This window comes from Haliotis asinina, chromosome 5, assembly GCF_037392515.1.
Source record: "Haliotis asinina isolate JCU_RB_2024 chromosome 5, JCU_Hal_asi_v2, whole genome shotgun sequence".
Taxonomy (NCBI): domain Eukaryota; kingdom Metazoa; phylum Mollusca; class Gastropoda; order Lepetellida; family Haliotidae; genus Haliotis; species Haliotis asinina.
In genome coordinates, this window is record NC_090284.1 from 3924466 (window position 1) to 3939560 (window position 15095).

Sequence of the window (15095 nt, forward strand, 5' to 3'; positions counted from 1 at the left end):
AGTAACTGGGCGTTGGGGCCAGGGACTGGGGCATGACAACATACACACCCAGTCCATAACAACCTTGTAACGTTTTGTAGCAAAATCAATAACAAAAGCTTTTACCAAAATTACAAAGAGTCAACTTAAGATTCACACAAGCCCACGACAGCTATTTGGTATCTATGAAACAGCACCATATCTCCATGGCAACACAGCAGAAGACACGTCTCAGTCCACCTGTCTGTGTTTAGATACTGAAACACTATTTCCAGTCATCATACACCAAGAATGGCACTTCTGGTTCCGTCTGACAATGCTGATTAAATTATGCCGAGCACAGCTGAGCTCTAACTTGAATCCTTTTTAGTAGTTCGGAAACATCAACACTGGAATAAAACCACTTTCATCCGACAACACGTGTGTATAGATAAACGTGCGGCCAGACGGGCTCTTTAAGCGGGCTTTAAGTTGCTGATGAAACCTATCTTGTAAATTACAGCGTAATAGGCATACGCAATAGGGCGTCATTACAGAGATATCAGCACCACCAAAGACCAATAACAGGACTTAAACACCTGTATCCCTGACGCGCTTGACCCAGTGGTACCTGAGAGCCTTGTACGAGCGACCGGTGTCACAGAATGGAGGATAGTTATGGCTGTTTTAACTCACCATCACACAGCCTAATGAAACCATTTACCCAATATTCAGGAGATTTTTTCAGTATAGAATTAAGTTAGGGTCGGGTCTAGTACAATCGATCTCTATTATCACTCCCCTGGTTCAACTGTTGAGAATATCTACCTCACCGCCTCGTTAGGGGTAGTTTGAGGAGGGAGTCATTATCTCAATGCGTTTGTAAACAGGAGTCAATGCCAGAGATCAGCATGTCCCGATAATCTACCCAAACCGATTCTACCGGCCTAAAAGCGAAGCATATGCATATATGATAGATAGTTTATGAATACCATATGCATGGTCAGAATAGAATCAGTCATAAAACCAATGTTCGAGAAAGGGGTAGCAGCTTGCGTGAAAAGGTTAGTATTTGTAACACGAGCAAGTATTCTTTCAAGGTGACAAACATATACCGGGTCACACATGACGTATGTACTGTCAGTGGTTGAAACTTACTTATGGATACTTACCTGATATATTACTTACTGAGTACTAGAACATATGCACTTCCTGTTTCAATATATATGTACCACCTTTATCAGCAGCGATGTCTCAGCCGTACCACAAGATATTCACATGTTGTACAAGTAGATATAAACCACCTATATTAGAATGTTTGTAGTACTTGTATCGATAGAAATATATCTGCAGTATCAGTAGATATATATCGGATGTATAGGAAGATATTCACTTGGTGTATCGGAAGGTATTCACATGTTTTATGGGTTACTATATACCAGCTATGTGAGAATGTCCGTGGCAACTAAATGAATAGGTGTGTAACAGTTGTATTAGAAGAAAGCACATGCTGTATCGGAATGTTTGCGGCAACTGTATCAGTGGAAATGTACCCGCTGTTCCAGTAGATATTTACCAGTTGTATCAGCCGGTCTTTACCAGGAACATCTGTGAATACTTACCAACTGTACATAAGGCCATTTACTAATTGCATCTGTGAATATTTACCATCTGGATCATTGTTTATTTACCAATTGCATATGTGAATGTGTCCCAGATGTACGAGCGGGTATTTACCAACTGTGTGAGTGGGTATATTTACCAACTGTGTCAGAGGGTATTTACTAACCCTATTACTGGACATTTAGAAACTTCACCAGAGACCGTTTACCAACTGTTTCAGAGGCTATTTACCAACTAAATCTGTGAATATTTACCAGCCGGGTCAGTGACCATTTATGTATTGCATAGTTACCAAATGTATCACTGGGTATTCACCAACTGTAGCAGTGGATGTGGGTGCACAATGGGCGTGGCATTGTCGGGGTAGGCTATGTGGTGATGGTGCAGACAATGCATGACTTCAGAATGTCGAGGTAGTTTGGGGTGGAATCCTAGGTAGAGACTTGAGTTGGGAGTAGTGAATGGCATATAGGAACATTTGTGGGCAGTGACTGAAGGGTATCGACATCAACTGTTCACAGGGGTAAAGGGTGTGAATTGATGGCATAACGGTTGTGCCAACATTGTAGATTTTCATCACATTTAACACTCAGTTAAAACTATGTAATGGTGAGGGGTACTAGAAGGGTGGTTGCAGGGTGGCTGTAGGTGTACTGGGAGGATGGTGGGAATGGGTACTAGGGGGCTGGTTGGAGGGTGGATGCAGGTGTACTGGGAGGATGGTGGGAAGGGGTACTAGGGGGGTGGTTGTAGGGTGGTTGTAGGCGTACTCGGAGGGTTGTTGTAGGTGTACTGGGAGGGTGGTTGGCGGGTGGTTGTAAGTGTACTAGGAGGGTGGTTGGAGTGTGGTTTTAGGTGTATTAGGAGGGTGGTTGGAGGGTGGTTGTAAGTGTACTGGGTTGATGGTGGGAAGGTGCCAGTAATGGTTGTTGGGGGATGGTGGTAGTGTACTGCGTGGGTGGTTGGGTGGTGGTGGTTGGATTTTGTGATGGTGGTGGGAGGGATACCATCAACACAGTTATTAATCTTCTGTCAACACTGACATAATATAAAGACTGCACTTTCACAAATAACAAAGAATTGAGATTGGTGTGATGCAAACGGGAGATTGGTAGCTTCCAGAAGTGCTCTGCTTGACAGACAGGCATTCTCCTCGTAATGTGTGCCATCAGGTAATGGCAGGCCAAATTAAGAATGTTCGCTTGGCTCTCTACAAACCTACAGGGTCACGAGAGTGTTCTGCTTGTCAGTCTAAAATGGCAGCAACAATGCGTTTGTCTGCCAGTCAGCGCTCTGACATTTAACCAACACGGTTACACTAGACCAATATGAAGTTCCTCATTCACCTTCCAATAAACAGTTATGTTTCTAGTTACTCAACCCAGGCTAACATGGATGTAAAAAAAGGTTGTCGTCGACAATACGTAAACTATATGTAGATGTGTGAATTAGCCAACGGAAGATGGCTGCAGAATGATGTCATTGTTGATAACTTATAGAGGGTCTATCTAAGCTTCATCATCTTGATAAATAAACATAAGTAAAAACTGCATGGTTCAAAACGTTTAGTCAAATATTTAATGAATGGGATATACAATGATATTTGTCAGTTGACAATATCATAGCAGTTCAAGAACCTGTGTACATACACACCATTGTTCGCGAGAGTGCGTCAAAGGTTTACTTGAGAGTGTAGGCCAGTAGGACACGGGAAAATGTGGGTAAGCAGGTACGGGTAGGTAAGTTAAAAAGGAGGGATGTAAGGATGCGGGTCGGAGTGAGGAACAACGTGTGTTCATCTGTGGCCAGACAGTGGACGCGGTAGGCGTTCTGTGTTTACATAGTTTGCATGTTGTAACTGCCCGGATGTGTACGTGAATCGAGTACCACGTGTCAGACACTCTGACTTACCTGCATGGGTTGTGACCGAACACACGATAAGGAGGATGATGAAGTAGCGCATCCTGCCGCAGACTTCGGGTAGTAGCTGCTGCTCCTGTGTTCCCTGCATGGTGGGAGCTCTTCATTCAGCTCTGATCAGTCTTACACAAGATAGAACGCTATCAAATATTCATCTTTGATTGTAGATTTCGCTCTATTCAGTCCAATGTTGGAGTGTATTGACGGCTGCAGTGGGCTCTATCTCTAGTCTCCTTGGTCTTGGGGCGAATGTTGAGGCGCTGGCTGGCGGGGCTGGCCTGGGGGGAGCCGGCACAGAGGAGGGAAGGGGTCGGCACAGGGGGCTGGAACTTCTCTATACTCTCAGCCCCGGCAAGATTTCATTGGCCGACCGGTCTGCAGCCAGCCTCCGTGATGCCTCTGCTGAAATAAGGAATAGGAAAAGTGATTGCAGTTCTACCGCTCCTGTACTGCCCTCCCAGCTTACAAGAAATTGGCTTCAACCAATAAGCTGGATTTGGTGTGGCGAGATATTGCCTTGGAGAAATGGCCTGAATAATGAATGGTCCTGCCACTTTTTACATAGACAGAGCTTCGTGGACATTGCTTTGATGTTCTGTTTTACGTTAGGTGGAATTTTGAAATACTCCTCAATTACACTATGACATTTGAAAATCCCACAGCTTGGACGTGCTGTGATGAGCGAGTGCTAGCACCAGGGAGGTAGTGCTTGGAGCAAGGGGAGATTCTGTAGGGGCGGGTACAGACTGCGCCGCTCCCAGCTGGGTAATATGCTGGTTGAGTGATGTGCCAGAACACTCCCTCACATCACTCACGCACAGTAATAAGTTGTTGATCTACATGCTACAAAACGTCCACATCCTGAGACGTAGACCACCATATGGTCACAGACCAATCATGTCATTCACAATACTATACGCTGATGAAACCGTCTTACTAAAGCTGTACTGTCATCACAGTCGCCACTAAAACTGTGAACAACCAACATTCAATAAATATGATACCAAGGGCCCAAAAATGACACAAATCTCACTCTCATAGCAAACACAGAAAACTAGGCACAGTACATTCAACACACATTCAAAGAACACACTAAGAGCACAGTGCATGCGTAACTAATTCAACACGCAATCGTTCATGACAATCTCACTCACGATTGTCATGTATTGTTAGACTAACAGCTAGTCTCTGAAATGAACAAATTTTACTGAAAAAAAACGTTCATAGTGAAAAAAATATATATATAATGAAATGGAGCCCTGATACTTTCTTCATTTTCAGATGGAAATCTAGACTTGCCACAATTTCTAGACTTGCATGGACTTTCTTGGATATATATACTTCAGGGTCTGTACGACAGACTAATGTATTGTGTCGCGCTTATATTCATGGTTGTGTCTGTGGGTGTGCCTGGTTTAGTGGTTGTCCTGTAGCGTGTGTGACGCTCATATTCGTGGTTGTGTCTGTGGGTGTGCCTGGTTTAGTGGTTGTCCTGTAGCGTGTGTGACGCTCATATTCGTGGTTGTGTCTGTGGGTGTGCCTGGTTTAGTGGTTGTCATGTTGCGTGTGTTTGACGCATATATTCATGATTGTGTCTGTGGGTGTGCCTGTTTTAGTGGTTGTCATGTTGCGTGTGTGACAATTATATTCATGGTTGTGTCTGTGGGTGTGCCTGTTTTAATGGTTGTCATGTTGCGTGTGTGACACTTACATTCATGATTGTGTCTGTGGGTGTGCCTGTTTTAATGATTGTCATGTTGCGTGTGTGACGCTTATATTCATGATTGTGTCTGTGGGTGTGCCTGGTTTAATGATTGTCATGTTGCGTGTGTGACACTTACATTCATGATTGTGTCTGTGGGTGTGCCTGTTTTAATGATTGTCATGTTGCGTGTGTGACGCTTATATTCATGATTGTGTCTGTGGGTGTGCCTGTTTTAATTGTTGTCCTGTATTGTGTGTGACAATTATATTCATGATTGTGTCTGTGGGTGTGCCTGTTTTAATGATTGTCATGTTGCGTGTGTGACACTTACATTCATGATTGTGTCTGTGGGTGTGCCTGTTTTAATGATTGTCATGTTGCGTGTGTGACGCTTATATTCATGATTGTGTCTGTGGGTGTGCCTGGTTTAATGGTTGTCCTGTATTGTGTGTGACAATTATATTCATGGTTGTGTCTGTGGGTGTGCCTGGTTTAATGGTTTTGTTTACAGTTGTCTGTGAGTTATCCAATAATTGTAGCTATGTTGTAGCTATGTTGGTGTGTATGGAATCCGTGGAGGTGTGCGTAGGTTGTGTGTATAGTGTTAACGGTTGTATTTATGGAGATTCGTATGTGAGGGTGATGTTTATTGCGATGTGAATAGTGTCCGTGATGGTGTTTAATAGGTTTATTCATTGCGGTGCGCATGGTGTCTCTGCGGGTGTCCAATAGGTGTATTTACGGTGGTGAGTATGGTGTTTGTGAGGTTGGTAATGTTTATGATAGTGTACACTGGACCAGTGACGTTTTCCAGTTGTAATGTTTATGTTGGTGTGCATGCGTTCTGTAGGTGCATTAATGGTACTGTGCATTGTTTCCAATGTTAGTGTAGTGTGTATGGTGTCACTGAAGGTGTTCATTCGTGGTGTTTATGTTGGTGTTCAGAGTGCCACTGTCGATGTCACAGCTGGACCGATGTGTGATGTTTATGACCATTATCCTTCGTCGACTTCACTCAATAGCAATAAACGAATTTATCAGCGATTATTAATTATAATCCATAAAGAGATATGATCAACTAAGATCCATTAGTAGTCTATTGAATGACACTGCCACACCAGGGAAAAGTTTATCACTCAAACAGTCTCTTAATGAAGGAATGTACACACAATCAGATGGCTCTTAGGGTCAAAGGTAGAGTATGGTATTTGTAGGGTTGGAGAGGTGAGTGTGCAAATTCCCGGCTCAGCAACATGATGACGCTGGCGGTGTGTGATACTGTCACTATTGTTAAAGTTAGCGTTTTGCTGATCTTTTTTGATTAACTACTGCAGGGGCGCGCTGCAGGTATATCGATATATGCACGAGTTTCACCACGCATAGGAATGTTGCTGGTAGATCTGCACGTACATGTATAGGAATGTTGCTGGTAGATCTGCACGTACATGTATAGGAATGTTGCTGGTAGATCTGCACGTACATGTATAGGAATGTTGCTGGAAGATCTGCACGTACATGTATAGGAATGTTGCTGGTAGATCTGCACGTACATGTATAGGAATGCTGCTTGAATATCTGTATGTACAGTATTGGAATGTTGCCGGTATATCTGTGTGCACATGTCCAGGAATGTTGTGGGTACATTCTTATGTACATGTGCAAAATGTTGCTGGAATATATATGTCCTGTGTGTATGTAACCTTATATTACATCTATGTGTCTACGTACTTGAGTGTTGCTGGTTTCCACATGCATAGGAATGTTAGGGGTACCTCTGTATAAACATGTACAATAATCCTGCTAGTGTATGTGTGTGTACATGTACAGAAATGTTGCTGGTACGTCTATATGTATATGTACAGGACTGTTGCTCATTCATATGCATATGTATCTACAAAAAAGTGCTGGTAGATCTATATGTCTACGTACGTGTTTCTGGTTTCTCCGTGCACAGGGGTGTAGCTGGTACATATGTATGCAATATTGTTGCTAGGTGTGTCTACACATATACACCAGTGTTGCTCACACATCAGTGTATGTGTTGCTGCTGGTGTACCCTGCCTTGCTGACTATATCCCGCTCCTCCAGCTCAGCCAAACGGACGGTCGGCCGTTCCCGATGGCCACAATGAATCTCGAGCCGAGATAATGGGATTTTAAAAAGTCCACAATACTAATCTAGTTATGTCGTAAATTGAAAATTATGACACTCTTAACCTAAGAAATCCATTCACGATACGAAATTAGTCTTATCGATCTGCAACTGAGAACCGTCTCTTCAACATGGGGAGGCTCATTCTTGCATTGTGGCGAATAAACAGAAGGGAGGCAGTGTTTCACGGCTGGTAGAGGACCTGTCGTACACTACCCTGGCTTGCCCAGATCCCACTGTGCCTGACAAAATATCGTAAACAGCTTCGCATGGTTCTGATAGATGGTTCCACACTTTCTGAGACAATCAATACAACCTCGAATTATGATTCATACATCGCGGTAGGAAATAGATTCAGCGGCAAACGTCTTATTTTGTCTTCCTTGTCTTGAATATATGTTCTCTTTACAACACAAGAGGCAACATAGCCAATGAATTTAAAACAGGTGTAGAGATATTAAGCATATGACATACACTTGCAATAGATGTATGCAGCGTATGGGTGATGAGAGAGAAGATATGCCAGGATAATGAATTACAAATGTAAATTACTTCAGACACATGCGCGATTGTTGGAGTCAGATCCTAAATATCTAGTATGGCTATAATCAATTAGCAGACCACGCTTTACAAACTCGTAGATACGTACGTGATCAGGACATACCCTGATCTTGTGACACACATCAGCACGACACCATTGATTGTTCTCAGACTACTAACATGGTATCGCCAGTGCAAACGTAGACCAATGCTGGCTTCAGAAAGAGATTCCATTTGATGTCAAGTGTTAAATAGCTGTGACAACTGTAACTCCTCCGCTGAAAATCAGTGACGACATATGGTTTTCGCTAGAAGGTGTATCATATCCGTATGACCTGTAGTACCAACATTGAAACTCTGATGCTGTGTACTATGATACAATGGTATCATCATGAACTGAGACACTATGGCATCATGAACTGTGACACTATGCCACCATGAAGACCTCGGTTAAAGCTGATCCTCGTCTTCTCATGCTGGTCGCAAAAGGTACATAACGGGATCAGGTAGTCTACTCACTGACGGCCATTATAAACCGGAACTTGGCTGACACAATTACACAATCTTATGGCACTCTTGCATGTTGCGACCAACTGATACTACAAGGCTATGACAAAAGCTGCTCACCATCATGGCACTGGAAAACCCCATTGGCAGCGTGATACTAACACTCTTCAACAACGATCTGACACTGACCACTGACACTCATACACCTACACTGCGGCACTGGCTTTTCCTGTTGACAACTTGACACTAACACACCTACACTGTGGCACAAGCAGTCACTGTTAACAACTTGACACTAACACACCTACATGGTGGCACTAGCAGTCACTGTTAACATCTTGATATAAACACACCTATACTGTGGCGCTGGCTGTTACTGTTAACAACTTGACACTCACACACCTACACTGTGGCACTGACTGCCACTGTTAACATCTTGACACTAACACACCTACATTGCGGCACTGGCTGTCACTGTTAACAACTTGACACTAACATACCTACACTGTGGCACCGGTTTTCACTATTTAAAGGTTGACATCAACACACCTACACTGTGGCACTGACTGTCACTGTTAACAACTTCACACTAACAAACCTACATTGTGGTACTAGCAGTCACTGTTAACATCTTGACACTAACACACCTTCACTGTGGCACTGGCTGTCACTGTTTACAACCGGAAACATACACACCTACACTGTGGCACTGGCTGTCACTGTTAACAACTTGACAGTAACACACCTACACTGTGGCACTGGCTGTCACTGTTGAGAATGTTACACATACACAACTACACTGCGGCACTAGCTGTCACTGTTGACAACATGACAGTATCACACCTACACTATCTTTGTTTGGCAAACATTGTTTTTAGAAATTGGCAGTAACAAGAAGCATTATCTTGCTCTGGGAGCTGCTATTTACAATTACACAAACACACTGTCTCCTGTTCACTAACGGATTCACCTGCATGTGAAACTAGCACTATGACAGTTACTGTCATTTTGGGTTAATTATGTCTATTCTGGGATGGGAACCGCAATAACAGAGCCTCTACAATAGCCATCTGATTGAAGCCTTCTGTACCAGAAATGCGGTAACACATATAGCTGCTACGTGGGGATGGTCTGATCGATTGATATTGATACTGACCAGGTGACATGTACACATCATGCCCACGACTTGAAACAACAGGTCAGTTTCTACAAAGCAGTGTGATACGTAATGTAAATACTTTAAATACTGCATGAATGTAAAATGTTTCACTATCAATACCGAAATAAAAGACTCCATCAGTGCAGAATAGGACAGAAAAGAACAGAACAGAATCAAACAATATACAATTGAACGTAACACAAACAATAACAAATAAAACAAATTGTCATACTCTGCAGGAGATGTTTCGTGTGAGGGTAAGGGTAACGACACAGAAAGTGAAATGGACGATATTAGATGAATCGAAGGTATGACGTGTTCCATCCTGAGGTTTAACTCCAGACAGCTGGGTGCAATTAAAAGTGCTTTCAGTTTTGACATTTAGGTGTTTCAAAATATTTTCAACGTACACACCATTATATTTCGTAATTGAAGTGTTTACATTTGAACATATGATAAACTTAATTACCAATATCGAGTTACATTACTCAAATTGCCATTACATGTATTGGCTTTGATGTTTCCACCGCGACACCCAAGTTGTATGACGGCAATTCCATTAAGAGCACAGAAGGCGATCGGTGTCACAACTGGGGTTGTTGGGGTTGTTGGGGTTGTTGGGGTTAGGGAAGTACTGCTTCATCATTGGAATTAACTTTTACTCTTTCGTTGTGTGAGCGTTTCATTTTTTTTCAGTTGTGAGAAAACGATTGTTGGTACCATTTTGCTTAGGATTAAGTAAAAGGTTATTTCTATTACATGCTCACGTGAAGCGGCTGTAGTTATGCAGTATAACTGTTACAGAGTAGTTTATAGCCCCTTCAAGAGGCTATCTGGGCATATACATAGACGTGGATGGCTCTGAACTCAACATTACATTCATATATCTGTACGCAAGTAGGTATCAGAGTCTACAGCTAAATGAATAGTTCTAATAACATTGTCATATTCATACGACTTGGTAGCATGGACTGTCCGTACAACAGAGCAGCTGAATCCACTGGTTTTGTTCTTGTGTTCGTTAGGTATTGACCTTTGTTACATAAGGAAATGTCTTTTATACGATAATCGATGCTGACCAATGGATGAGATACAACTGAGTCAAGGACGGGGTTATATGCCAAAATATATCTTGATGCATTTTGGGGTGCAACAACTGAGGTTGTGCCGGTAACCGTCTTTCCAATTACCCACGTGTTCTTCAGTCTCCTTAGTGTACATACATCCTTTTTCGTCAAATACCCTAGTGTACTCACATCCTTTTCCGTCAAATAGCCTGGTGTGCTCATGTGACATTGCCTCAAATAGTCTAGTGCACTCACATCTTATGTCCGCCGATTACCCTGGTCCGTAGTCTACATCCGTGTCCAATGCATGCTACTCTGGAGTATTTACACGCAATGTTTCTCGATGATTCTATAGAAGTCACATCCAATGCCCGTCAAATGCTGCACTATACTCAATCCACAGGTGCTGTCAACGGCTCGGATCCACCACAGACTCTTTGTACTTATGTCCAATGCTCTTCTAAGACTGTGGTGTACTCACTTCAATTGTCCATTAACGACTCGCATCCAATGCCCGTTAAATCCGTGGCATACTCAATCATATATTTTACAACATTCACAAATCTTTATTTAATTTGGACGTGGTGCATCAAGCCTGCTCCTTGACTATCTGCACCAACTACGTGTACGTTCGATAATGTATTACCAAGGTTCACACAGTTAGGTGTAAGTGAAGGTAGTTTATACCAGGAGATTATACCGTCAAGTACATCACAGTCTATGTCATATAAGAACTGTTGGAGAGTCTGAAACTTGAAAGTGCCGTAGTCGATGTCGAGACGAAGTAGGATTGAGAAGCTACTGAAGTAGACGTGCTAAGCCCTTCATCACATGCTACTAACCCGATAAGACACTATAAGATGATAATCCAATAACAGTGCTGGATACCTCCAACGTGTAGAGATAACGGAATACTAACCTGTGGCGGAATGTCACTTGGACTGAGGTCTGCAGGGTAGAGACGGTCGACTGGTAATAGTACCCGGGACTTGTATGCCTGCTCAGACAAGTAGGGACCGGGCTATTTGATTATCACATCGTGTGGTCATTTGATGGTGATCCTGTCCAATCGGTAGCCTGTGGTCATCGTGTTGGGTTGTATTGATCACCTGAGCGTTGTTGAGTCTCCAATACTCTGTGAGTAACCTGGCGGTCAGTTTGGACTATCCCTCCAGAAGGTTGGCTTTGGCTACAGGCCTCGCACGCTACCCAGGGTCCCCTGTGAAATAACAATACAATTTGCAAATATGTGTTATAGGTGTCCAGTGGGAGCAGACTAGGCTCTCTGTATCTACACAGTCCTTCCCACACGGGATATTGATACAGCAAGGGGCTGATGTCTTGGCTGATATTGAACTAACGTGATAGCATGGGGGCTTACTGGTGAAGATTCTAATTTACTCTCTGTTAATTATACATCCTGACTGAAGGCTCCTAGCCACGTCGTATAAACTCGGGGTGTTTTCCGTTCACAAAAGCTGCTGCTACAGCTCCAGCCGAGAGAACCTCCACTCCTCGATGTGATGCTTCTGACACACGTTGGGCCACAGCAGGGCAGGATGGAGGGGTCAGGGGGTAGAGGGTTGGGCGAAACAGGGATGGGGAGACACAAGGACGTACGTGATGCTGCACATATCACTTGCAGGGGAAAGGAAAAGTGGGATGGGACAGAGAGACTGCAAGAAAAAAAACCTGGAGCATGAGACTAGAGCCCTCGACGTGATATTGCACATGATAGTTAGTGCAGAGCGATGGAGGGTAGATTGCCTTAGTTTAAGTATGGGGAGATCGCGGACGTGATGCTGCAATTGCTAGGTAGAAATCTCAGAGGAAATGGTAGAGATTGGTGCGTCGAAACTCCGTGAACACACGTCCGACTGAAATACATGGGAAAATTGTACCCAAAACATTTTATAGGAAAATTATATAGTTCTTCTGAAGATTGGAATTAGAAAGATTACGATGCATGTATTGGTGATGTGAAAATATCGGCATGATTCAATTTGCTAATGTACAACAGACCATTGTGAGGTGTTGGTAATGTACAACTGCCAGATATATTGTATTGTAGTCTACAATTGACTGGTGTATTGTGCTCGCAATGTACAACTGACCTATAACTTATGTTAGTAATGTCTGATATATTGTGCTGGCAATGTAGAACTCACCGATATATTGAGTTGGCAATGTACAACGACCGATAAATTGTGTTAGTAATATACATGTGTCTGATATATTGTGCTGGCAAGGTATAACTGACCTATATATTATGTTGGCAATGTACAACTGTCAGATACATCTTGTTGATAATCTACAACTGTCAGACACATCGCATTGGTAATCTACAACTGATCGATGTATTGTGTTGGCAACATACAAGTGTCAGATGTATGGTGCTGGAAATGTACAACTGACCGAAAAAGTGTGTTCGTAAAGTACATCTGTCAGATGTATTGTGTTGGCAATGTACAACTGATAGATACACATTGTTGGTAATGTACAACTCTCAGATACATCGTATTGGTAACCTACAACCGACAGATGTATTGTGTTGGCAATTTGTAACTGACCGATACAGTGTTAGTAATGTATAGCTCTCAGATATATTGTGGCAGTAATGTACAGCTGTCAGATACATCCTGTTGGTAATGTACAGCTGAGGTTGAGTGAGTTGGGCTTTTCGCTGCTTTTAGCAGTATTCACTGAGGGGGGCCCCATGCATAGTCTCCACACATTAACGTACAAGCACAAGTGCACAACATTTCTGTTGCCATAAATATGCCGCCTCAACAATGTGAATGACAACTGTTGTACCCCAGGCACAATTCTGGTCCCCGTTATCTAATTGCTGTCAGCTATACCGAAACAACAAATATCATTTACAATGACTACAAAAAACTGCAATGTGTTCTTTTAAAAAATAAACATTTTGTTAGAGACAAACATCATGATTACTGATCAAGTGGTGTCCTGAAAAGTGTATACCACCGACGAATGGCGTTAAAAGATGATAAATCAGTTTATTCTTCCTCAGAGTTGGTTAAACTGGTGCGTTCGTTATTGTGAAATGCACTAGTGTTAAATATATAAATAGAAATAGATCAGCTGACAACTTCAACTTTTGCCTTGCATTTAATACGTAGAGGATTGTCCATTCTTCGTTGGAATCGGCTGGATTCCAAAGTTCTTTCTTGCGAAAATAAACATATTCCTAGATGCCTGTCTAAAGATTTACCATAATTCTAGATTAAATCAAGGAAATTATTTGTGTCAAAGTCCACATAGCAGGTACATTCTCAAAACCGATTTGAGTGTATATTTCAAATCTCAGAAGAGTTCTTTTCCCAACTTTGTACACCACCATCTGAAAAAACAAGCTCAAAGAAAAACTAAAACTTTTCGATCCATTTGGCACGTGGTGACTATATATATAGCTGCATCTATCTTCAAAGGTTCGGCACACTCTGACGTTTACCGTGGAAACAATATTCGAGATGCTGACTTCCGCACATAATATCTGTGCTAAATTTGGGACAGGGTATTTCGACAAGATGTAGGCCTCCTCATTGGCATCAACTCTGCTCTCCTACTTGCCCATCTGTTTCTTCATGCAAACGAAGTTCTTCATTCACATTGCTGCTCGAATTGGCAAACTCAAACGACGAGAATATGGCTCAGAAGTTTAACGTAAGCTTCAAGTATATCGATAATCTTATATCGTTCAATAATGGTCAAATAGCCAATTTCATTCCGCAAGTCCATTTGACTGAGGGATGAATTTAACTTTCCAATAGTCCATGTGGCCTTTACGACCAACAATATTCCAGCGGTTGCAGCCTATGGTGTCCACATGTTGCAACGTTTGAGGTACAATCGAGCATACTAAATTGAACAAAATATTCAAAACACTCGGTACGACTCTTGCTCAAACTCGTGCACACCATTCAGAGGTCTAATAAACTTTTAAAACATTTCACGGTCGTCTAATGGACTACAATTCCAATTTGACGCCTCATTCACAATAATTATGTCTGATGCAACTTCCTGTTCTGATCATACAGCAAGACATCTTGTTTTTTTTTTCAAAAACGCAATTGTAGGTAAACAATTCATGTTAAATTATGAAGTAGGGCATGCTTACCTAAGAACACCCGGTGTCATCACCTTCTGATATTGTCTATGAACACCTGGTAACCACACCCGTAAAATTGACTGAACGACTTCTGATGATTAGATAAATGGTTATTAACCCGAATGACTCTGTGGTTAACCTGAATGCTGACATGTGCAATTAGAGCGACAATGTTGGTTATTATTGAGGTCCCTAAGCTAATTATTGACAATAAAATATTACATGATGATTTTAGCGTGACAGGAAAAAGAGACCACATGTATTCCACACGATGGCGTAAATTGCAAATCCAACAACAGCAAATACAGATCAAGCATAGCGTTTCCTTTTCTG

General features: G+C 42.3%; 1 protein-coding gene across 1 annotated transcript in view; it reads right to left on the reverse strand.

Annotated features, from left to right (window-relative positions):
• LOC137284810 (neuronal acetylcholine receptor subunit alpha-10-like) overlaps positions 1-15095 on the reverse strand; it is a 163017-nt gene that overhangs the window by 96408 nt on the left and 51514 nt on the right. Inside the window, exons 3-4 of the mRNA XM_067816799.1 lie at positions 11550-11849; positions 3493-3903 (exon numbers count right to left, since the gene is read on the reverse strand). Coding sequence (XP_067672900.1) covers positions 3493-3592 — 100 coding nt within the window. The 5' untranslated portion in view covers positions 3593-3903; positions 11550-11849. The remainder of the gene's footprint in view (positions 1-3492; positions 3904-11549; positions 11850-15095) is intronic.